General features: G+C 32.3%; 9 protein-coding genes across 9 annotated transcripts; 4 read left to right on the top strand and 5 right to left on the bottom strand.

Annotated features, from left to right (window-relative positions):
• Window positions 1-301: 301 nt before the first annotated feature.
• FG379_000591 (Sec14d domain containing) lies at window positions 302-1,570 on the bottom strand (the record flags this gene model as incomplete). The annotated part of the gene is made up of 1 exon (XM_067326002.1): window positions 302-1,570. The coding sequence occupies one exon, from the start codon at window positions 1,568-1,570 to the stop codon at window positions 302-304; it is 1,269 nt and encodes a 422-aa protein (XP_067183444.1).
• Window positions 1,571-2,803: 1,233 nt separating this feature from the next.
• Window positions 2,804-3,362, bottom strand: FG379_000590 (uncharacterized protein; the record flags this gene model as incomplete). Its single annotated transcript, XM_067326001.1, has 4 exons — window positions 2,804-2,809; window positions 2,837-2,958; window positions 3,095-3,153; window positions 3,229-3,362. 4 exons carry the CDS (start codon window positions 3,360-3,362, stop codon window positions 2,804-2,806), a joined length of 321 nt encoding a protein of 106 aa, XP_067183443.1.
• A 531-nt stretch (window positions 3,363-3,893) lies between these two features.
• On the bottom strand, window positions 3,894-5,873 carry FG379_000589 (apicomplexan conserved protein; the record flags this gene model as incomplete). The annotated part of the gene is made up of 1 exon (XM_067326000.1): window positions 3,894-5,873. One exon carries the CDS (start codon window positions 5,871-5,873, stop codon window positions 3,894-3,896), a length of 1,980 nt encoding a protein of 659 aa, XP_067183442.1.
• Window positions 5,874-6,312: 439 nt separating this feature from the next.
• On the top strand, window positions 6,313-12,463 carry FG379_000588 (uncharacterized protein; the record flags this gene model as incomplete). The annotated part of the gene is made up of 6 exons (XM_067325999.1): window positions 6,313-6,470; window positions 6,677-6,872; window positions 7,034-7,453; window positions 7,514-8,270; window positions 8,335-8,583; window positions 9,018-12,463. The coding sequence occupies 6 exons, from the start codon at window positions 6,313-6,315 to the stop codon at window positions 12,461-12,463; spliced, it is 5,226 nt and encodes a 1,741-aa protein (XP_067183441.1).
• A 417-nt stretch (window positions 12,464-12,880) lies between these two features.
• On the top strand, window positions 12,881-14,137 carry FG379_000587 (uncharacterized protein; the record flags this gene model as incomplete). The annotated part of the gene is made up of 1 exon (XM_067325998.1): window positions 12,881-14,137. One exon carries the CDS (start codon window positions 12,881-12,883, stop codon window positions 14,135-14,137), a length of 1,257 nt encoding a protein of 418 aa, XP_067183440.1.
• Window positions 14,138-14,797: 660 nt separating this feature from the next.
• On the top strand, window positions 14,798-16,900 carry FG379_000585 (uncharacterized protein; the record flags this gene model as incomplete). Its single annotated transcript, XM_067325996.1, has 1 exon — window positions 14,798-16,900. One exon carries the CDS (start codon window positions 14,798-14,800, stop codon window positions 16,898-16,900), a length of 2,103 nt encoding a protein of 700 aa, XP_067183438.1.
• A 1,539-nt stretch (window positions 16,901-18,439) lies between these two features.
• On the top strand, window positions 18,440-19,660 carry FG379_000584 (uncharacterized protein; the record flags this gene model as incomplete). The annotated part of the gene is made up of 1 exon (XM_067325995.1): window positions 18,440-19,660. One exon carries the CDS (start codon window positions 18,440-18,442, stop codon window positions 19,658-19,660), a length of 1,221 nt encoding a protein of 406 aa, XP_067183437.1.
• Window positions 19,661-20,328: 668 nt separating this feature from the next.
• FG379_000583 (uncharacterized protein) lies at window positions 20,329-21,813 on the bottom strand (the record flags this gene model as incomplete). Its single annotated transcript, XM_067325994.1, has 1 exon — window positions 20,329-21,813. One exon carries the CDS (start codon window positions 21,811-21,813, stop codon window positions 20,329-20,331), a length of 1,485 nt encoding a protein of 494 aa, XP_067183436.1.
• Window positions 21,814-22,342: 529 nt separating this feature from the next.
• FG379_000582 (uncharacterized protein) lies at window positions 22,343-22,909 on the bottom strand (the record flags this gene model as incomplete). Its single annotated transcript, XM_067325993.1, has 3 exons — window positions 22,343-22,535; window positions 22,633-22,700; window positions 22,784-22,909. 3 exons carry the CDS (start codon window positions 22,907-22,909, stop codon window positions 22,343-22,345), a joined length of 387 nt encoding a protein of 128 aa, XP_067183435.1.
• Window positions 22,910-23,401: the final 492 nt, after the last annotated feature.

The following is a 23,401-nucleotide window of genomic DNA, read 5'->3' as shown; positions in this document are numbered from 1 at the left end:
GGCTTACATTATGAATAAATTCAAGTTTTGGAGCTTTCATTAAGGAAGAATACCAAAAAACAAAAAAGGATATAGTATTTAATTCACTCTTTTTACTTATTTTCCTACTAATTTATTCCTCAAATTTGTCACATTTTGTTTATTAGTTCACTTTCTAGTTAAAATGGAGAATAAACATATTGATTAACACTAGTGGATAAGGCTGATATGTAATATAAATACGAACAAAAAAATTGGACATGCTTACATGAAGTCCATTCGTCTTTAGAGGTTTAACCAACACTGGCAACATTCAAGTTACTTAGTTTATCGTTATTTTAATTTCTGGTATATCCGATCGTTTGTCATTGAGTTCCTCGTTGTCTAAATAAAAATTGTTAAAAGCAGACCTCTCATCGTCTAAACAATAATTATCATTGTTTTCATTCTTATTTCTCTTGCTTCTTCTCACATATCTACGATATCTGGAATTATTTCTTGGTTTCTCGACATTATTATTATTATTATTATTGTCCTCGTTTTTTTGTAGTAATTCAGCCAATATATGACCCTGGTACTTAATTTCCCAAAATCTGTCGGAAACAAAGTCATGCTTGCCACCGAATTCTATCGGAATGCACTCTCTATCTATAAAGTGAGAAAGTGCATCAAAATCGGTAATTGAATTTAACGGTTCAAATACTTTGTTTATTATCTGAAATCTCTTTTTAAGACTCTTATGTGATAGCAAGACCAATTTTATCGAACATTTAATTAGTCTTCTCGGTTTAAATATTAAGATCTGTCCAAGTTTTATCGGAAAATTATTTGTCAATAATTGCGCTATTCTAAGACAAAATTCTATTCTAAAGTCAACTACTCTCACTTTCGATGCATTTATTAATATACTTATCCCATTCTTCTCAGCAGCACCATTGTATGGATTCTCTCTCATTATTAGCTCTATCACAAATATAAACAATAGTATAAGATCGTCCACGGTTTGAAGTTTTGGATTATGGTGATGAAGATTTATGATAATCAATAATCTACCATACAAATCTAATTTATCTAATATCACTACTTTTCCTGTTCTTAACTGCGATAGTATCGTCGGATTCCTTATATCTATCTCATTACCATTTCTGGTATTGTATTTGCACATCATCATCGTAAAAGATTTATACGATTTTATTGCTCTTTTTATATTATTATTCATACTTCTTAAACAAAAAAGTGCAATATCCTCTCTACTCCATCCTGATCTTGAAAGTTCTTTGTCTACTTTACCGTTTATTGGACTAAATCTAAATGAAGATCTACATAGTATCTCACTCATTTTTGCTAATTGCTTAACTTCAAATGCTGTTTTCTTTCTCTTAGTGTTGCCATTTTGACCGTCTAAAATACCTTTAGTCTCATTTACTGCATTTTTATGAGCCTCATACTTACCCAATGAAATGTTTGGGTAGTAATCGTCAATAATACCCTCCATACTATACTCATACCCATAAGTACTTATTTGGTCCGAATACTTATTTCTAAGCAACTCGGAATTGCTCATTACGTCATTATCAATCTTCCAACTCATATATAATAACTCCTATCCCTTTTTGCTAACACCTTATTTTCCCCTTCTTTATCACTGTAGTATACTTTTTTGTACGTGTCTAAAGTACAGTATGCTTTCAATATTGTGTTCGCATACACTTAATAATACCTTTGTCCTTATTCTAATGAAAAAAACCTTCCCTCAAAAATAATTACACCCTGACAAAAATTATGTAACTTATTTTTGCTATTGAAATAGCCTAAATAATTCAATTATTTTTTAATCACAACTTGTTCTCACATACACACACAAAAGTATTTCTTATACATTCGTGATCCCTGGCATATCTCCTGCCAAATTCTGGCAACGTAATGGCGGGCTTTTTATGGGGTCCATTTATATTGCCTCTTTATTTTGGGATATCTAAACAAAATTACGGGTGGAAAGAAAGACCGGAGTAAGGAAGGGTTCTGATAAAAAAGCGTAAAAATAAAAGAAGAATCAAAAGTGTGGACATATTTAATGGACGATGACCTAAAACAATACGTGAAAAAAATACAGCTATAAGGTGGATACGGCAAAACAGAGGTTGGGAGAATTGCATTTCTCATTTGAAATTAAAGTGCGCAAAGACGACGCACAAATGAGTATAAATTGACAGAATTCAGAAAAATATGTCTTTTCAGTTTTTCAGTCTACTATTTTGGTTCCATCCCCTTTGTTACGTTCCGCTTTAAGTCTGCTGTGCCAATGCCTCATGGAGTTTCTTAAAATTAATGATGAAATTCAACCTTCCTATCATGTACATTTTCCAATAGATCTTGAGATACGTATACGCGAAAATAAAATGTTATCTCGCCTAATTTACCGGAATATTGACTATAGCCTGATAAAGAAGGTGAAACTTAACACTGTTTTCGTCTTGTTTGTTTACCTATTTCAATATATTTCTTTTTCATATCTTTAACTTTCGTTATATGAACTGAAGACAGATTTAGCAATTTGCCTCACCCCAACCAATAACTGTTTTAAAGTTGGAATTAGGTTTATAGCTTCGCCTATAATAGTTGTTTGTAATTAGCAGACCCGAGAAAAGTGAGAGCTGACCTCACGGTTTTTGATTATATTCTTACCTTCGAATTCAAAGGTTGAAACCATTTGAATTACAAGAGGGTGGTAGTTCACTTGTACAACAGAGTAGTTGTTTGTTCGAAACTTGGGAGTGATCACAACAGAAGAGTTATTATAGTTTCTTTTTTCTCATTCACATTCTTACACCTGTAGAGTGGGTTAGTATTAACTTACTGTTACGAATGAAGCCTGACCAAATGTATCTATTTTATTGCAGGATGAAACTAAACTACTGAAAATTGTCGTTGTTGAGGAATTTATTAGCGATTCTTTGGGATCCAGCTCGGTATTATTAACTGAAATTGCAAGTTAATAGATGTAAACGTGTTGAATGATTTATTATTAGCAATTACTTTCTTAGACTGTATTTTTGTGAGATACAAATTACAGTTCTTAGATTCAAATAAAAAGAAAAAAACGCTGGAAACTTACCTTTTAAAATTGTAACACCGTCCTTGTCTGAAATATGTATAGTTTTAATCCCGGTGTTTCTAACGAATAAAATTAACATCGTAATTGACATTTCGCAAATGGAACACAAACTCGAATTAATGAATAAAACTCACTTCGAAAGGATTTGGTTAAATTTTGAGGTTAACTCCACAAATGTTAGCAATTTTGCTTTTTTTTCACCATAATTTGAGGATGAATAACTTTGGTTACTGCCTATTGAGTCAGACGATCTTAGAAACAAGGTCATAGATAAACCAAAACGACAATAAGTGCATTTATATATACTATATTGATTTTATATCAAACTTATATGTGATTTTCAGCCTTTTTGAAAGAAATAAACACAAAATACCTAGCAAAGTTGCAATTTCTGGGCGAGCTTAATTGAAGCGTCACACCCCCTCCCTTTCTGCCGGCTCTTCCCCGCGTCGAATAAATACAAACACAAGACCAACCACTAAAACTGAATAAACATGAATGTTTAGAGAAAAAACCTGCTAAAAGTAAGACAAAATCACTAGAAAACACAAAATGGGAGGTAATCATGTGGCCGTTACTCGAGAAATATAAAAATATTAACTCTTGAATAAACATAAACAGATAATATATTTTGTATGCATGCATGTATAAAATTTAAAATGATGCTCGAATTAAAGTAATAAACTAAAATGTCACACTCTAGTCAAAAATAACACTTTATACCATTTAGTTTTTTGTTTGAATATAACTAAAGCATGTTTTTGTCTGTTGAAAGAGTTAACTCCAAATTAACGCCTCTTCACGAATGATTGTTGTTATTGCCATTACCATTGAAGCCGGTGTTTATGCTTTTGTTTGAACATTCCAAATTTAAGTTTTTCCAAGGACAATGAGTGTTTTTAATATGAGAACCATCAACCTGGGCGTTTTGCAGGTGATTAGTTACTTGGAGAGGAGCGGTGTTAAGATTTTGTTGCAGAACCATAGGATTTGTAGAAACACCTGTAATTGTGCGGATAGACGAATTGGGAAAACCAATCAAATTAGCTTGCATAACTGTCGAAACTATAGGAGCCCCAGATAAAACGGGATTTTGATTTTGTTGTGTTCCTGAGATTTGTTGAATTGTTTGGATTTGTGGGATTGCTGGAATCTGTGATACATTTATATTAAAATTTGGATTTACTGTATTCGTTAAAATAGCGGGTGAGCAAGCTTTATCTAGTTCTTTTTCATTTTCAAGAACTGCAGTTTTGGCTTCTGGGATATTTTCTGACTTGTCAGACATTTCATGAACAGTTGGAACGCTGTTTAGTGAATCAAATGAATAATCTTTTTTAGTATTATTTGGAATTGTAGGCTCCAATTCAGACAATTGTCTATCTACTGTCTTATACCCATCTATTTCGCTGTTACTCAATCTCACTCCAACCTTGTCAATGCTTGCATCGAAATCATCTTTTAAGTCTACAAATGAATCCGAATTGTCTTTCTCCTTCTCAATGTCCTCAATTAGTTGTTTTTTAGCATTCCTATTTGCTAATCTATTACTCCTGTCTTTAACTGTGTTATTATTAGAATCCGAAATAGAATCTGAGTCATAATTGTATTTATTAATCCTTGAAGATCTCCTTGTCCCGGTAATACCTTCATTTCTAGTATATGAATAATAGTCAACGTTCATCGCGGCCTTTCTCTTTGTTCTTCCTCCAGAAAGCATCTCATCTGTAGGAGCACAGTTACCCCAAGAAGACTCTAGTTGATTTCTAATTGATCTCATTTGCCTTATTTTTCTCAATTTCGCTTTCTCTGCAACAACCAGTGAATTGTACTTTGATTCTAGTATTAACCCAACCTCCTGTAAAGAATCGTCATTTAAGAATGTCTTGTAAGTACTACATAGAGTATCTGAGTTATCTGAAATAAGCGTTAATTCACCTGTTTTAGATGATTCTCTATAAAGTCTAAATATAACGTCATCATTTGGAAGATTTATATACCAATAATGATGCCCAAGCTTATCGTCGCCAATATAAGGAGGTGAGGAGCCAAAAAAACACTCGCCTGGGACCACATTATTACATTTAAGTGAATAGCCTTCCATCCCCTGCAATATATTTCTCAGCTGCCTGCTTTCCTGGATACACACGTTTATTATTATTCTAATAGCTCTCAGTCTTTCGTGTTTTTTTACATCTCTATACTCTTTATCTCTATATGGATTGTAAAGCCGATTCTCCTTTACCTCCTCATTGTCGTTCTTACATTTACTTTTGTTCCTATTTGAACCTGACTTGCTCTTGCTTTTTGACTCTTGTATGCCATCAATCCTGCTTTCATTTTCCTGATTTTTTAAATCATCATTTTTGTTATCACTCTGACTATTATTTATTGTAACCGTTTTCTTATCTTCCTCTTCACTGTCTATTTCATTTTGCCCGTCACTAGTTGAAATAATCTGGTCCCAAAACAATTCGCCTACATCAATAGGCCTCTCATCCAAAAATTTTGAAATGTTCCTCTCCAAAGTAACATGTGGTGGAAATCTCTTTCCTAAAAAACCAAGCAACTTAAGATGTAAATTTCTCGAGTATTCAGTCAACTCAACACTCTCAAAGGTCGTCTGTACATCTTCAAAGTTCCATTCTATTGCCATGCTTGTGTTACTTATCAAACCCAGAAATCTAATCAACGCAAAGAAATGTGGATTTTCTGCCACTGGCACATCCGGACCGTCCTTAAATCTTTGATACTCAAATTCCACAAGTTTTTCGCCCATGCTCAACATAAAAACAATCTCACTTTTTATGTATTTTGCAATCTTCTAATGCAGTTTCTTATATCTCTAATACTACCTAAAATCAACTCTTTCTAGTCATACTTGTTTTATTATATATTATACTGGCGGTAATCGAAAGGCGCCACAGATATTTATATTTATCTAACTAAAATGATCAAGAGTAAAAATAATAATAAAAGAAATCTAAACGTGACATTATTTGCATATAAATACAAAATTGTACAAAATAAATGATCCCGTCCACTAAATTTTTTTATGTGTGACACCATTTAATCTTAATAGTTTGGCTTTTAAAAAGATTATTTCAAGCAACTCAATGAGAGAGCAGAGTTGAACAAAATTATTAGATCTTTGTGATTTTTTTTTTCAAGTTCATTTAATGTTTTTATCTATTATATGATTTGGAGCCCATGTCAAAATGGAGGATTCGATTTATTATGGCGTATATGGTACAAAAATAACGTGGGATGTTGGGTGGGTTCCAATAAAGAGATTGCAGGGTAACTCTTATTATAGTGAGTCTTGGATTCTCAAAAATGACGTCAACTCATCTGTTGAAAAGTTAAATACTGAACTGTAAGTCATTTTTTCAACACATGTTTTTCGCTTGTATCAATAGGTAAAGGTGTAAATACAAGAACTGCGTTAGTAAGTTATATTTATATATAAACATGTTTTTTTTCCGAGTTAATAAATATCAAAAGAATAACTTAAGATCAAATACTAAGGGCGGATTTCATGTGTAGTGTGAATTAAACAGCATTAACTTTCTATTTTTTTAGGGAAGAAACAGAAAAGGATCTGGAAGTATGCAACAGACAAATAGAAGAGTGTTTACAGGAGGTTTTAAAATCACAGGAAGACAAACAAGGGGGGGAGGAGGAGGAGGAATTTGATATTAAAAATTTCAATCCAAACAATATGGAGGATCCAAATATTTTTTTGGAGAATGCTCAAACTGTTAAACAACATTTAGAGGTAAATTGGATAAATCTATAAATACAATAAATATGAAAAAATTAAAGTACGAAAGGTTTTTTTATTTATAAAATAGAAAAACTATGATATTTGTTGTATTTATATTTTATTCACTTTGATAAAAGTCAGAAGCTAACTAATTTAAAAAAATGTTATTTTAGAATAAACAAAATTCTATTAGAGAGAGTTTAAGAAATTTAAAATCAGCAAGATTGCTTTTCAGATGGGATCAAAAGTCTCTTCCACCTCATCTTCATCGTTTAGACGCGCCTTGGATTTACTTGTTAAAGCTACAAACACAAAGAGACCAAGAATTTAACGAATGGATTCAAAAACAATGGGAAGAAACAAGGGCGAGATTTTTTAGAGCAAGAGGTTTGAGACCACCAAAAAACAGTGTGACTATTAGTTCTGCTTTGGGGAATCCTGACTCAAGTAACTCAAATACAGGAGTAAACTCAAATAGAGGTGGTAGTAGCGATAAAGCAAAATCAAAAAAGAAGGAAAAACTCATGAAAGAGGAAGACACTAATAAGCCTCCGCAGGTACCTAATGATGATATGAGATTTGTAGCAAAAATGGTAGGTTTAATATATATAATTCATATTGTTTAAAATGATCGATTATTAACAATGTATTAGATATACGGAGATATTGGAGTTTCAAATACAGGTAGAAGGTTCTATGCAACTAAATCCTTAGAAAATTCAAGAGTACTCAGATCAGATGCAACAGAAGCCGAAAAAGTAATGAGAGGACATTGGAGATATATATTATTATACTGTGGAGGTGATTTTCAAGAATCTGGGTTGGCTCCATTAATAGCCACAACGGAAGCAAAATATACACATCCAAAATATAAGATAAGGCATTCATTGGCATTAATAACTCCATATTGTGAACACGGAAATGCTCATTCACTCATAAATAATATCTCAGGTCAAAGATATCGCTATCATTATACATGTAACTTACTACATTATAATCTACTTTTAATCATTAAATCCCTGGCTTTTTTAGAAAGTTATGGAATATTTCACGGAAATATTAAATTGTCCAATTTATATATAAGTGCAACAGGATTTGTTTTGCTTTTAGGTGATTTTATGCTTCCACTTAGACTTAAAAAATGGTACATGGAAATAATGAAGAATAATGCAAATGTTCCAAATAATCTCTCACCAGAATTTAGGCATGCTCTTATAAAGCCCAATTTTAAAACTTTTGAGGATTTTGAGAAAGAAGTTGACTACCATAAAAATGACGTATTTTGTTTAGGTTTGGCGTTTCTTTCAATTTCACTTATTCACGAGCCTAATGAAAGAGAAATTAAAAGGATGAAAACTTTTATCAAAGACAGTCTTTTAAAGTTGTCTTCGGAACCTGAATGGACTGCTGGTAAGTCTAACAGCTTTTTTCTGCTTTAATGTATTTATTTTTTGCTCTTTTATCAAACTTAAAGAATATGTAGAACTTATCGGCAAAATGTTAACTTTAGACCCCGTAAAACGTCCACGCTTTAGGGAATTATTGACTAATAAGGATTATGAAATTTTCATGGGGAAAGGATTTTTTGAGAAATTAAAAGACCTATTCACACTAAGTTCCGATGATGACCCCACAAAATCTGAATTACAACCAGAAGATGAGGTATTGAATTATTGTAAATTGTCAGAAGGTGTTGTTCTAACAGAGGTTAAATCTAAAGAAAGTACGTGCAGCTACATGTAAATTGTTTGGAGACCCCACATCTGCGGGCTTACCACCCCTATAAAGGAGAAAACATGTATATACCGTTTGGCGGTAAAATAGTGGAAATTCTGATTTAGTTTGCTTTTCCCTTTTACATAAGGTAATTGCTGTTGTTTTTATTTAAAATAGACGATAACTAGGGAGAATAATTGGACTGTATAACAACAGTCATAATTCTTAATTTCACTTGAACGTGCTTGAACCGGGAGCATCTGGGGGAAGAGGAATTTTTTTGTGTGATTGGGTGTAATTAGATTTGTAGTGGTTAAAGGGACAAATTATAATTAGTATATTTAAATAGAAATTATAATCAGTTAGCGATTTTTAGCTTGGCAGAATAGCAATTTTTTAAAGTATAAATAAGAAAGGTGTAAAGGTAAGAAACTACTATAGGCGAACCAGATTGGTGTGGGGTTAGAAGTTGTAGTAAAATGGGTTCTAGTGGTTCAAAAGTAGACATTTGTGGGACCAAGAACATAGCTTCCGAATGCAAAAATTTCAGTTACGATGGGTGCATAAGTAGAAGAAAAACACCAGGTAATCCAACTGGAAAAGTTCTAAGTTTTTACGAAGATCTTCAGAAATATTTTGGATTAGAATTTGATGAGGATGAAATTGAGCACTTAGGTGACGGTGAAAATAATGCTTATTGTTCAAATGTATTAAAAAGGGGAAAGTCTCATGATGTCAATCCTGAAAAGGATATAGGTGAGTGTGAAAATACAATAACAGAGTTAAATAGATCAGAAACATATAATATAGTAATAGACAAGTCTAAAAAAGACCAATTAGTGTTGGGACGGGATGATTGTAATGAGGATGTGGAAGGATTAAAAAGTTTTCTGAATGACAATGTACAGGTGAGAATAAAAAAAGGTAAATTAAGACTTAAATCATTTAATGTCAATATTAATGAGACAGAGGATAAAATGATAGAGAAAAGGCTTGTAGATAGAGAAGATTTGATAGAAACAGTCATGCGTTATATATGCGATTCTGACAGAAACTCGAGTTTACCTCTTTTTCCATCTTCTGTTTATGCAGGAAATATAACTAGTAATTCTTGGTATACATTAAAAAACATACTTGAAGAAGAATTTATATTTGAGGTCCCGGATGGAGTTGAGGTTATTCCATTAATGGGGTATTCCTTCTCAATAGATGGTTCAGATACAAGAAGTTCACCTTCTCTACATGGGCTTTCACTTTTGGAATGTTTAAGGTTATCATTGGGAGAAAGGAAAGTTGTAAATTTTAAAATATTAAAACCTCAAATATGGTTTAGAAAGACTGATTCTGGAAGAAGTGGGTTAATGCTAAACAACACAGTTGTAGTGAATAAATTAAAATATGGAACAACCAATACTTTTGATGACTGTTCGGTTGACTATAATGAAGATAAACAAGATAGATATTATTGCAAAGACGTGATATACTGCTCGACTCTTTCTGGAAGTGTGAGTGCTATTGAAAATGAAAATGAGGTAGAGCTTTGGTGGAGTTTTGATTCGTATAATAACAGTGATGAAAAAAGGAACTGGAAGAGTAGCAAGAGTAAGGTATTTGGTAGTGTGTTAAAAAGTGCAATTCGTCTTCCACTTTCCGATTCATTGGACATAGGAGTATCTAAAATAGAGCACTGGTTATTGGATGAAACTACGAGAGATCCATATAATTGGATTCCGTATATTGTACCTAGAAAGATAATAGGAGATACAACACCTATCTCTCTTTACGATTCAGAGGACATGTTATTAGATGCTAAAATTTTATGGAGATGCAGATATTTGATTAAGTCACTAGGAAGATATAACACATGTCTAATGGCAGTGGCAAATTGCAAATTTATAGAAGAAGAGAACGCAAATTCTAGTACTAATAGAGCTGATTCATCATTGTATATGAAAATTTATGCAAATCAAATAATAAAGAAATTCTTGGATAATCATATAACTAACTATACTGTTTGTTTTTCAGAGCTTATTGAGCAATTGGAAAGTTGGAGGGTGTCACATGGTATAACAAGTGAATATTGTATGGAAATGATCTCGCTGTTTTGTTTAAATGGATTAATTACGTCAGAATGTTTGTTAAATTATATGAATAATAAAAAGAAATCTCTTATAAACTATAATAAAGAAAATGAATTAGTTAGTGGTAAATTATTTATTTACTATATTTGTAAAACACTGTTATTACGTGGAATAAGTGCGAAATATTTATTAAGATATCAAAGCAGTGAATTTTCAATACAACATTTAAAAACAAGAATACAAAGCATGGGGAATACTGTATGTGAGGTGATTAATTTAAGAGATTCGGTATCAAATGTTTTAAGTGAATTTGAAACAGGTAAATTTATTGAGAGGTCTTCAAAAACTTTTATTACTGGTTTACATTTTATTGATATTCTATTAAATTGTTATGATAACAGGGATTATATACATGAACAAAGTGAATATAATTACGATCAGATAGTTATATCTGAAATGGTTATGTCGGCAATTCTTTTTTTTGCTGAAGTTAAAAGGGATATTACATTTTCAAGATTAATAGGACGGAAATATATTGGTTCAAAAAAAGACGCTAATCATTTTGAAATTGATAATAAAGAAATATTATGGGATAGGATATGCAGCTTAAAATATTTATTTGAATTAAAAGATTTTGGGTTGAATATATCAGATCTAAATAATTCAGAAATTTACATTCAAAAAGATTCCAATAATATTGAAATAAATACGACTAGTAATCTTGGGTTCTTAAGACAAAGATTATATCGCGTTTTTGAGTCGGTACAGATAAAGGTTCATATAATGCGTGTTAAGTTAAATATTCGTTTTGTTAATTTTCTTCTCCAAAAAGCTGTAGACGAAGCTGGAGAGGAATTACATAGCTTAAGAAAAAAATTCAATAGAAGTAGTAATCTTATAGGATTTGGTTTAAACGGTTGTGGAAAAACAGGGGATACAAAAACTGGGGTATTTTCATCCTGTTGTGATTCTGAAAATATTAATTCAACTCATTTATATGTAAATGATCCTAGTTTAGATGTAGATATTCCAAAGGCATCGAATTACGGTCTAAATAATGTAACGGGTAACAATATTGTTTATTCTATAAATTATCCAAAAAATGGGAATGAACAAAGTGATGTTCATTATGGAAAAGGGGATGGAAAGGAGGTAAATGATGAAGAGAGAACTTTTAAAAATGATAATAAATCACGGCCATCATCGCTTTCTGGAGCATTGTATTCAATTGCAAAAAAAATACTAAACACAAATGAAGCCAAGTTTGGGATAATGAATGGAATGAAATTACAATGCTGTAATACGGATAAAACGGACTTTAGAAATCTGTTGGATTTAGCAGATGCAAATGTTGGGAATGTTGAACCTCCAAGTTGGTCTATATTAGATTCAGCTGATAAAAATGTATTGTATAATAATATTGTCTATGGCCCAAACTATTTATTTTCTCAAAGAGGTCATGATAAACGAGAAGAATTAATACTGGATTGGATTAAACTAAGAAGTTGGAATTTTACTGAATCTGATTTAAGATGGATAGATGGGTGTATATACCTAGGCGAGGGTGAATATGAAGTTGCTATATTGCAATTATCACCTGAAATGAAAATTGAGGATGTTGCTAGAAGGATACTGGAAGAAGTGGATCATTCTGAGGTTCGTCAAAGTTTAAAGAACATTAGTTTTGGCGAGAGTTGTCCTCTTATATTAGTAAGAAATTATATCACTCCATATGGTGAAATATTAATTCCAAGCCCAGATATATCTAATTTAATTGGAGCTGTTAGGTCCTGCAAGTTTAAGTAAAATTTATATTTAGTTATTTTGAATTCATATAAACAAATAGTATTCTTTTTTTAATTATTTTGTCACTATTAATTCAATTACATGCAAGTAAAATGTAGTCGACTTTTGCTATCCATGTGAGGTAGAGTTCAATGTTGGCGCCATTTTTTTTTGAATTAAGGGTCAAATGATCAGAAATTAAAACAAAAAGTAAAGGTGGACAATATCTTATATTTAATTATTATTTGTTAAACTTTTTTCCTTTATTTTTGGCTTTCCGTTCTTGTTTTGTTTTGATAACTCTTCCTTTGTCTAGAGTATGTGATAATTGAGGTTTGGAGCAGAAATAGAGAAGATAAAGGAGGCGTATTATATTATATCATTAAATAAGGGACAGACAGATATGAAATAGCGATAGGGTGTTGCTAATATAGAGATATGATTTCGAAAGAAAACAACAGAAGTTTAGAAATGGAAAGAATTGACAATATACATGAAAATATTGAAAATAGAGAAAGGGAGGAGAAAAGACTAGAAAATATGAATGATAGAGAGACAGATGTTTCATTAGTAGATGGTAATGCTAATATTGATGAGGATTTGGACTGGGAAGTTAATCCAGAAGCAGTAAAGAGGTTAGAGGAAAAGTATAAAGGGGAGGAGTTTCCGTTGTTTATGGGTGAGGATGTTTTGGACCCGAATAATCCTCATATACAGGCACTTCAGGCACTTATTTACGATGATGAGACCCCAGAAAGTTTGGCGGAGCAGTTCAGGATAGTGGGTAATGAATATTTTCAAGATGGGAAGGTTAGATATAAGGATGCCATAATAGCATATACAAAAGGAATAGAGCAGAAAAGTAGCAATAAAGAGGTAAATTCGTTATTGTACTCAAATAGAGCTCATGTTTACTTATTAATGAGGTGTTACGTTAAGTGTGTGGATGATTGTAGGGCATCTTTGAAGGAGAATCCATGCAATGTAAAGGCGGCTTATAGAGGATGCAAGGCATCTATTAAAATGCAGTTATACAAACAGGCACTTAACTTTGCGGTTCATGGTCTTAAATATGATAAGGACAACAAGGAATTGTTGCATTTAAAGTCGACCTTAGACGAGAGATTATCTGAAATAGAAAAAAGAAGGGAGCAAAGAAGGAAAGAAGAAGAGGACAAAAAAATATACATGGAGAAGAGTGGAGTTAGAAACGTTAACAGTGTTCTAGTTGATAGAGGATATTTTTTGACAGACCCAATATATGACGTAATTCACACATATAATAATGAAATAAAATGCATTAATAAGGGTGAGAATGAATTGTTAGTTTATCCAATACTCGTTTTGTTGGATGAACCAATGTTGTGCGAGTTTATTTGTGAAGCAGCAGAAAACTCACAAATAAAAGATCATTTGAAGGTAATGTTTCCAAATGACAGACATCTTCCTTGGGATACTTTAGAAAAGTATAATTGGGACAATTTACTAGTTTACTATGAACCAGGCCCGCCTTACGAAAGCCGTATTTGGGAGGTTTCTTCTGAAAAAACGATTAAGCAGGTTATTGATGTTATTAAATATATACCAAAGGTACCAACTTTTCACGTAATTGCCAAAAACTCTATTTGTTTAGAAGAGTTTACCTCAATTACCTATACCGTAGTTAGAGACCCACTCCTTCTATCACAATTCTGAGTTAGTTTAAGTGTTACTTGATTTTTTGTGATTGTTATTTTTGAATTAGTTTGCATGCATATTCTATTTCCATGTATGTAAAATATATTATGGCGCCGGCTGGTTATCAAATAAATAATTTAAATTATGGCGGAAAAATAAATTACTTGGGTACCGTATATGATTAAGTGTATAAAACACAAAATACTGTTGCTATAAGCGAAAACTTGTATGAATAAAATATTTAAATAATACGATAATTTATAGGTTAACACACATAGTTGAATACAAGTGGGTTGCATTTTAATATACAAAAACAGGTGGAGAAACATATAGGTTATCGTTTAAAATATATGGGTTTTTGTTTTATAATGATAAGTTATTTTACAAATTAGTTTAAGATTGAGAGAGACAAATACAAAGGTGGCTTAGCGCATAACTTCCTCTTTGTTGTGAATAGATAGTGCGATACGTACTGAAACGGGGTAGTAATAGCTTCTTGAGCAAGTAAAGGAATATAAACGCAGATTAAGCATTGCTTTTAAGCATCAATATAAAGAGCGATTGTAGAAGACTAAATATAGTTGTAGTGTAATAATAAATAAGTATAAGTGAGGATACCTTGACATCTACCAGTATATTTCCTGAATCATTTTTTTTCTGTTGCTGGTTAACTCAAAAATGAAGGTTGAAACCCCACAAATAATATGGCATTCAAAGGATAGCAAATTTGCGGATAGGGTATATTCCTTAGACTTTCAACCTGGAACTTCTAGGTTGGCTACAGCAGGAGCGGATGAGTTCATACATATATGGGAAATAATAAGGGAGGCAGAATGGAAATTAAAAATACTATCTAGATTATTTGGACACGAGAAGGAGGTAAACTGCGTTCGTTTTTCATCAACGGGTGAACTATTAGCTTCTGGTGGTCAAGATGACTCACTATGTATTTGGAGGCCAACGAGTGAAAAGCAACAGGTAGTTTTTGGCCAAAATCCTGAGGATGTTTTGGGATTTCCAGAATATTGGAAAAGAATAACAGTAATGCGATGTATGGCACCTGTAATGTCTTTAAGTTGGTCGCCTGACGACTGTAAAGTGGTTGTTGGAACGGAGGATGATAGGGTTACGATTTGGAATGTTTACACAGGAAAACTTTTGCGTCAATTGGATGGTCATTCTCACATAGTTATGGGTGTGAGTTGGGATCCAAAAGACCAGTTTATTGCTTCTCAAAGTTCTGATCAAACAGTTCGTCTTTGGAGGAGTAAGACGGCGAAAACTAAAAAGAAGACAGGATTGGTGTCAAAATTAAATCAAAAGAAAGATATTGAAACGGAATCAACTTCGGGAGTTATTGATGAAAAAAAGGTGAAAGAAGATGTGGAGAAAGCTAAAGGGGATACGGAAATTTGTGAAGGAGCAACTGAAAATACTGTAAACCAAGCTATTGACATTGTTGAACGGGACACAACTGTGACAGGAACGAATTCGAATACTATTAAGAATTATTCAGCCACAGATAATGATGTAAACATGGAGGTTGATGATATCCCAAATCAAAATTTGAGCAAAAACGAAGACAAAGGCATCAAATCTGACATAAAGTCATGGAAATTGCACCATACAATAAAGTACGAGACATTAGAAAGCAACTTTAAGAACAAACAAATGCAATTGGAGATGGAGAATTTGGAGAACCAAGATTTGGTAATAGGCGACTGTGCTACTCCGAATAACGTTAGACTTAGCAATAGCAATAACTCTAATAGTGGGGGCCAAAAAAGAAGATGTCTGTTTCTGGCCGAGTCTGCGACTACTACTTTTTTTAGAAGGTTGGATTGGTCTCCAAATGGAGAAATACTTGTTGTACCTACGGGACAATATTTAATTAGTAAGTCAGGTGAAAATAGAAAAGATGTGGGTACAGATGGAAGTTCAAAGGATATTGGAAGCAGTAATCAGATACTAATGCCTGTTTCATATGTTTTTTTAAGAAACGAATATTCCTATCCGGCAGCAGTGCTACCTTCCCCGGACGGTACAACATCATCCATTAGATTCAATCAAGTTGCATTTTTACCTCTCAGTAAAAACGATGAAAAAGACAAAAACGGTTTATCCTCGAATCAACAAAATTTTTTCTCGAGTTACAGAATAGTTCCTCCAGATAACCAAGATAGCTGGATTTTTTCAAACAAAACAAAAACAAATGAAATAATGCCGAGGTATATTTTTTCTGTCATAACATTGGCTGGCACTATTTACATTTATGACACTCAGCATATTCATCCAATTGTTGCTATTAGAGGTCTCCATTTTCAGGGTATGAACGACGCCTCCTGGAGCAGTGATGGGCACACATTAGCAGTTGCTTCTTCAGATGGATACATTACTATTGTGTTTTTTGAAAATGGCGAGCTTGGTCAGGTTTTAGAGGGTCCAGTTATCACAAAAGTTAACACCGATACAACATCCCCTCAATCAAAAGGTCACTGTGATGGTGAGAACACAGAGGTTCACGGCCCACACACTCTTCTACAATCAAACTTAAGCACTACTAGCACCAAAAGAGAGAAGGAGAGGGAAGAAAAAGAGTGCGGAGCAGAGGAGGGAGTATACCGGGATGTTGAAAATGCCAACTCCAAGGTAAACTTAATTAGTTCAGAAGATAACAATGATCACCATATTTATGGTAACAACACCAAAGATAACAATACTACATCTAAAATAAAGAGAAGGATAAATCCTACTGTTCTTATCTCTTATGAGAACAGTTAAAGCAAATATATACGAAAGAATGGTGGTTTCACTTCACAATTTCTTTTTAACATCTAACTTAATGCTTTAAATTAATCGCGTTTAACCGCCAATTTTTTTATCGCTATAAATGTCACAAATGTTCTCCAGAGTAGTTAAATTAACTAAGATGACCTTCAGGGAGTTTATATGTACTAGTCTTATAAATTAATACATTTAACGCACATTTTTGTTTACTATCTTTCTACAATCTCGTTTCATTTCTTCAGGGTACTACCAGTTTTTAGTTGAGCCTCGATTTGTATTCGAAAATTAGTAACTACAACACCCCTTGGGGAAAAGCACGCACCCCTTACCCCCGTATTGAGAGGAATTGCCAAGCTGCAAAAAAAAAGTCTACTTACTATCAATTAATAAAGTTAGACTCAGTGCACACACATATATCACTGTCTTCACCATATTTCGTTGGATATCAACATTAGTCAAATCAATCAAAATATCGTTTCGCTTGCATCATACTCTTCCAAAGTAAAACTTCTCCCAAATACGCATGTATTCACATATTTGTTTTCTTTTGGATTTCCCCGCCAAAACTCTCAGATGGGAGCACACTCTAGATCCGGAATGCAGCCGCCAGATGTGCTTATTCACAAGGAATATAGGTGTGCATATGTTACCGTGAAAAAACATACAATGAGTAGATCAGAAAAATATAGTTAGAAATGGATATGTGACCTTGCTGATACTTATATAAACGTGCTAAATAGTCAACTAGATGTGAGAAAAAGCATATATAGACAGATTGACAACAAAAATCTCTATTCGCCCTTAACCCTGAAGTGTGTGCTCTCATTTTTCCTCTCTAAATTTTTAAAATTATTTCCTATAAAATACTAAGAAAACAAAACAAAACAACTACAGTAATGAATTCTCAAAGGCCTTTATTGTTAGATAGTAATTCTGGGGTCCCATGTAGATTTGAGACATATGTTCACGTCTCATACCAATAAGTATAGTATATAATAAATAGATAGTAATAATAAATAAGTGTGCGAGACATATAATAAGTATGACGTTTTGACCACACAAAAAAAAGGCATGAAAGGGAAAATACATGGCTTTAAGTGGGAAGAAGTAGTTTAATGGGGTAGACTAAAAATATATGAAATAAATTGTGTAAGCATATGGGTGTGTCTATTACATATATATAAATATTAAATTAAATATAGAGATGCTTATGTCCATATTTTAATGATAATTTTGATTCAGATAAGAAAAAAAAAGAAAATACAAAATATTCCACATATTTGCTTTGAATAGAGTAAGACTAAAAAAAGCAATTTGAAGGGAATATACACGGTAAAGAGGAGATACAGGAAACATTCATATGTAACAACATACAAGCGTATACAAAGAAGTGAGAAACGATAGCGAGTTGTTTTGAAGAAAGGCATCCTGATAATTCTCTTCTTTTTGAGATACGTATAAGGGTTAATTTAGTACAAAAGGAGATTAAAATTAAACAATAGCTTAGAATTTTTTTACAATTGGAGCATAAAGATGGATAACCAGAATTCAGAAAGTTTATTATCAATTCTCAGGGAAAAATATGAGAACAGCGCAATACTTTCCCTGAGTGGTTTGTTTATATTTATCACTTTGTGTAACATGTTCATTATGTACCGTTTGCTTTTGGATGTAATTCCATTCCCTATAGGAGTTACATTTTCTCAGTTATTGGTCGGAATGATTTTAGCATATGTATTGGGAGGTTGTGATTTGAGAAAGGTGAAGGATGAAATTCAGAGCAAATTCAGCGAATATTTAGTTCCAGTTGGAGTTTACTTGCTTATGTTTACAATAGCAAACGTATTGCTTAAATCAACACCAGTAATAGCAGTATACCCATCAATATTGGCGTTAGCAGTTGTATTACATCATATATTTAGATATTTATTCTGTGATCAAAGAAACTTATTATCAGTTAGAACAGTAACAATAACTGCATTGTCCTATATAGTGGCTTGTTTAGATACAAATTTGGTTCCACCAACATTATTGGGACTTTCTATATTATATGCAATTTCATCAGCAATCTTCAGAGCAGTATGTTTGGAGAAAGCACTACATATAACTGAAAGGGATGCGAATAAATTATATAATGTTCAGGTATTCTGCGGTGTATTTGCACTCTTCTTTGCAACTGTTATTTTTGAACCAGAATTTTTCTATTCATTGTATTCAAGAGGTTTTACTGAATATCTTCTTTCAATAGGGTGTTTATTTACCGTTGGTACTATTCCATTTGTTAAAAATATTATCGCCAACAAATTAGTTACACTTGGACAGCAGGCTCCATGGAGATTTTCTGAGATTGTTTCTGTTGCACTATTCTTCGTATTTGGTTCAATATTCTTTGAATGCGACATTAATTTATTTAGCATTACATCATTTTTACTTGTTATTACGAGTAGAACAATGTCTATGGTAGATATAATTAATAATGATAAGAAGAAGCATTCAGGATCTGGTCATAGGAGACATCATAACAGCCGTCGTAATCAACAAAAGAATGAAACTATTGCATTTAATGACGTTCATGATGACGCTGATTCACAAATGGTGGACCCACCAATGAGAGACATGAATATGCAAGGCAGCTCTAATGGTTATGAAGGTGATCAGGAATCAGAAGTTGATCACAACATTAATTCTCAAGATCTCGAACACATTGACGACTATGATGTTGATCCAGAGAGTGGAATGAATCAAAATGAGTAAATCTTATGACTTATCATAGTAACGTTTTTTTGGCTTATCTTTTTAATGGAAATATTGAATCTTTATAATAATGTTAACTTAGTAGATGATATTATTTGGAGATATAACTCTGAATAAAGCGTCATTATATTTATTTTACTGGCCGAGTTAGATGATATTTAAGGTGCCGAGAGTATTTATAATTAATTAATTAATTTGAGAATTGAGTGAAGGTACAATTTGGAAGTAGTTGATAACATATACTATCTACTTCGAGTTGTAGATAGTATAAACAGATTTTTTTTTTGTTATTAGTTGATAGAAACCAATTATCATAATTTCGGAAGTTGGAATCAAGTATTTTCAAAACCATACTAGAATAAAATACAAAAAAAGGATAAATTAATAGAGTAAATTGAACAGAGAGGATAGTAAAATGTAGGTTTAAAAATGTAATTAGAGGAGGTATGATAATTGTTTGGAGCTTAGTTAATAAAGCATTCTATTTAATTATTAGTATTCGATCCTTAAAGTAACTTCGTTTCATTGTTTTTTTAAATATGAAATAAGTGTAAAGTTAAGAACATTAAGTATATAAACGACTTTCTGTTTTATGTTTTGCAAATATTAATTAAAGATAGGCTCAATATTAGTATTTATGAATGTTTATTCTCTTAAGTTACCTGCAATTATTCAGTTTTGCCTTTATAGTTGGTTTTGGAGCATTCTTTAGATATAATTGAATTGAATTTACGTTCCTTAACAAGACAATTGAATATATTTTTGTTCCACTCTCCAATAATAAGTATAAATGCCACGTTCCCAGAAAAAGTTATGAAGTAAAACATGTTTGAATTTAGTCTGTTTTGTGTAATCCATGTGGATCTAATAAGAAATGAAAGTGAGAATGTGAAGAACCAAATTAAGAATGATGCTGAAAATAGGAATTCAAACTTTGCTTCAAAAAGTGTAAAATAGTCAAAGGAAATAAACATAAGAACTACGATATAGTTTAGCAAATTTGGACTCTCACCAAGAATATGTATTAAAAAAAACTGAGAAATTAAGGCTTTATATATAACATCTTTAAATCCAATGAGAATGTTACCTGAATATAAAACTAGGAAAGAACTTAGAATTAATTGAAAGTAAAACTTAAATCTCTCCATAATAGTTGTCATTGTGAACCAATAAAAGTTAAGATAGGGAGCAAGATCTCTGTTTTCAGTAAAAGAAAAATGAGAGTAAATGAATCTCAAGTAATAGTCAAAAGGGTCCATTTTTGCGAGTAAAAAACATGAAAATGTGTGTAATACAATTAAAGTAACCAAGAACGAGAGAGTGAAGTTGAGTAGTAGCTTTAAATTGTATATATTAATCATATATACAACGCTGTTTTTTAGGTCATCATAATAACACTTTATACGATGAATTATACCAAAAACATCTTTTTTTCCCTGATTTATAATCCCATATTTCTCCATTTTTTGGTTTAAATCAAATTCATTTTGTTCAAAGTTGCTGCAAACCAAAACAGGAAACAGTGAAATGTACTTTCTAGGTGATATATAAATCAAAAATCCAAACAAAGCGGAAACCATTCTTTTTGAACTAGATCTTAGAGACAACAAAATCATAAGCAATAAAATAGTGAATTCAATAGTAGAAACTATTGATAGACTTATAGATGAATATATAGATACGGGGTTTAACCAATAAAATGCAAGCAAATAAAATGCGTAATCTTCATAAGTACTTTTACCAACTATTTTATTATTAAACTTCAGGATTTCGAAATAGCTTTTGCAAAGATAATTGTAAATGATAATTCCCTGAAATATTTCCATTATTGTTATTATACTAAACATAAACAATTTTCCTCTATAGTAGCAGTCACCAGCTTCTTCACCATAAGCATTGGTTTTTAGAATCCAATTACAAGCTCCTGAGAGAAGCGAAAGAATTAAGGCTGGAAAGTCATTATTCTTAGCCATACAGTAGTTTATTCCGGAACTTTTCAATGCACAGTAGTCCAGAAATTCGGCGTAACCAAGCCCTATTTTCGTAAAGTACCCATTTGTGTATTCCTCTATTCCAAGTTTAATGGTGTAGAAAGCAATTGATCTCACAAATATAGAGATTATAGCTAGAACACCAAGTCTTTTTATCTTCATTATTTTGCATTATTCAACCTGTTCAATTTAAATCACTAAGCACCTTTGCCGCCACACACCTTGATTCCGGTACTTGTTTTCTTACATTATAAAGTATATGCATTCCCACAAAGGTGGCGTCATTTGTCCTTTAAAAAATACAGGAAAGAAATACTGCACCCAAAATTGGTCTTTAGTATCTCGCTAACCAGAGCGTTCAGGTTGCCTTCAATGGCATTAAACACCCAAAGTTCTTTTTATTTCCTTTTGGTCTCATCTAACAAAGTTTGGTAATTAACTACTTGTGTATGCAGGTGCCAGAACATTCCAGTGGTAGTAAGCATAGGTAGAGGTTCGGTTACATGTGAGTGAAGGAGTGGGCAATGTAACCTATATCAAAAAAGCGATCATAGGTTTAAGATACATTGGATAAGATAAAATTTATATTTAATACCTTTTTTTCTTCTTTGATCCATTACGAGACAGAAAGAGAATATAGAGCAAATTAATTGATACTTAAGTCGGAGTGTTAGGGAAATGGCAGGCAAAATTATTCGTCCAAATTAATATTTGATCCGAATTTAAGATACAAACTAGTCTTCAAGGACGACATTTCCTGTTCCACCGTTGAAAGTTCGTCGGATAAAGTGTCAATACTTGACTGAACTTGAATCTTCAGTTGTTCAATTCTTTCTGTTGCTTCTTCTTCAGAAGCACTATAATAAGACTCCCCGAAACGAATTCTAAGTAATTTTGTCGTTTAATTAAATCAAACATGGATTTAATTTCAGTTAACAATTAAAACCTAATTAAGCTCACAAACATTCCATCTAAACTTACAATAAACCTTCTGGATTCATGCATAGTGTAATTTCTTCTAGTGCATCGTTGTGAGTCTGCAAACTCTCCTGCAATAGTGATAAAAACAAATAAAGAAGTTGTTTTTTATACCAAAAACGTTATTGGAATACATATTTTTAGTAAAACCTACCTTCAGTTTTTCCAATTCGGACATTAACTCATTCTTCCTTCCTAGAAGTGAACTAAACCTGTTTATTTGTTTCTGATCATCATAGGTCATATTTACATCACTGGTATTATTGCTTTCGTTTGTCATTTTTCTTATATTTTAATTCACAGTATTAAGCTAATTAATTTCGAAGGAGAAAAGGAAAAAACGCACTCCCTGTATGTGGAGACGTCTGCTCTTTTAATACAAAACAACAAAGGTTTAGTTTCAAAAAATATGTGCAACTTTAAGAAAAAACCGTCCTATATTAATCGTAACTCTATAATTTCCAGAGTGAGCATACAGTCCTGTGAGTTTTATCTGTAATCGACTGACAAAATATTCAAAGCTATTCGTACTCCAAAGATGTGTCTGACTTTGTTCTTCTTCTACCTTATCTATATATGATATTATCTATTTTCAACCAAACACCAACTAAAGCCTTTTTTGTTTTTCAATTTACTATATGGGACATTTGGCGCCAACATACATGGCATTATTTCAGGGGCATTTGGGGATTACAAATAGCTGTTTAAAGATTGGGTCAAAGTTCGAGGTAAAAGATTAAAACAGGTTTTTTTCAGCTTTGTCCAGTTAGTC

Source organism: Cryptosporidium bovis (genome assembly GCF_009768925.1).
Source record: "Cryptosporidium bovis isolate 45015 chromosome Unknown contig_13, whole genome shotgun sequence".
NCBI classification, from domain to species: Eukaryota; Apicomplexa; class Conoidasida; order Eucoccidiorida; family Cryptosporidiidae; genus Cryptosporidium; species Cryptosporidium bovis.
This window is presented reverse-complemented; position numbering and strand designations above follow the sequence as displayed.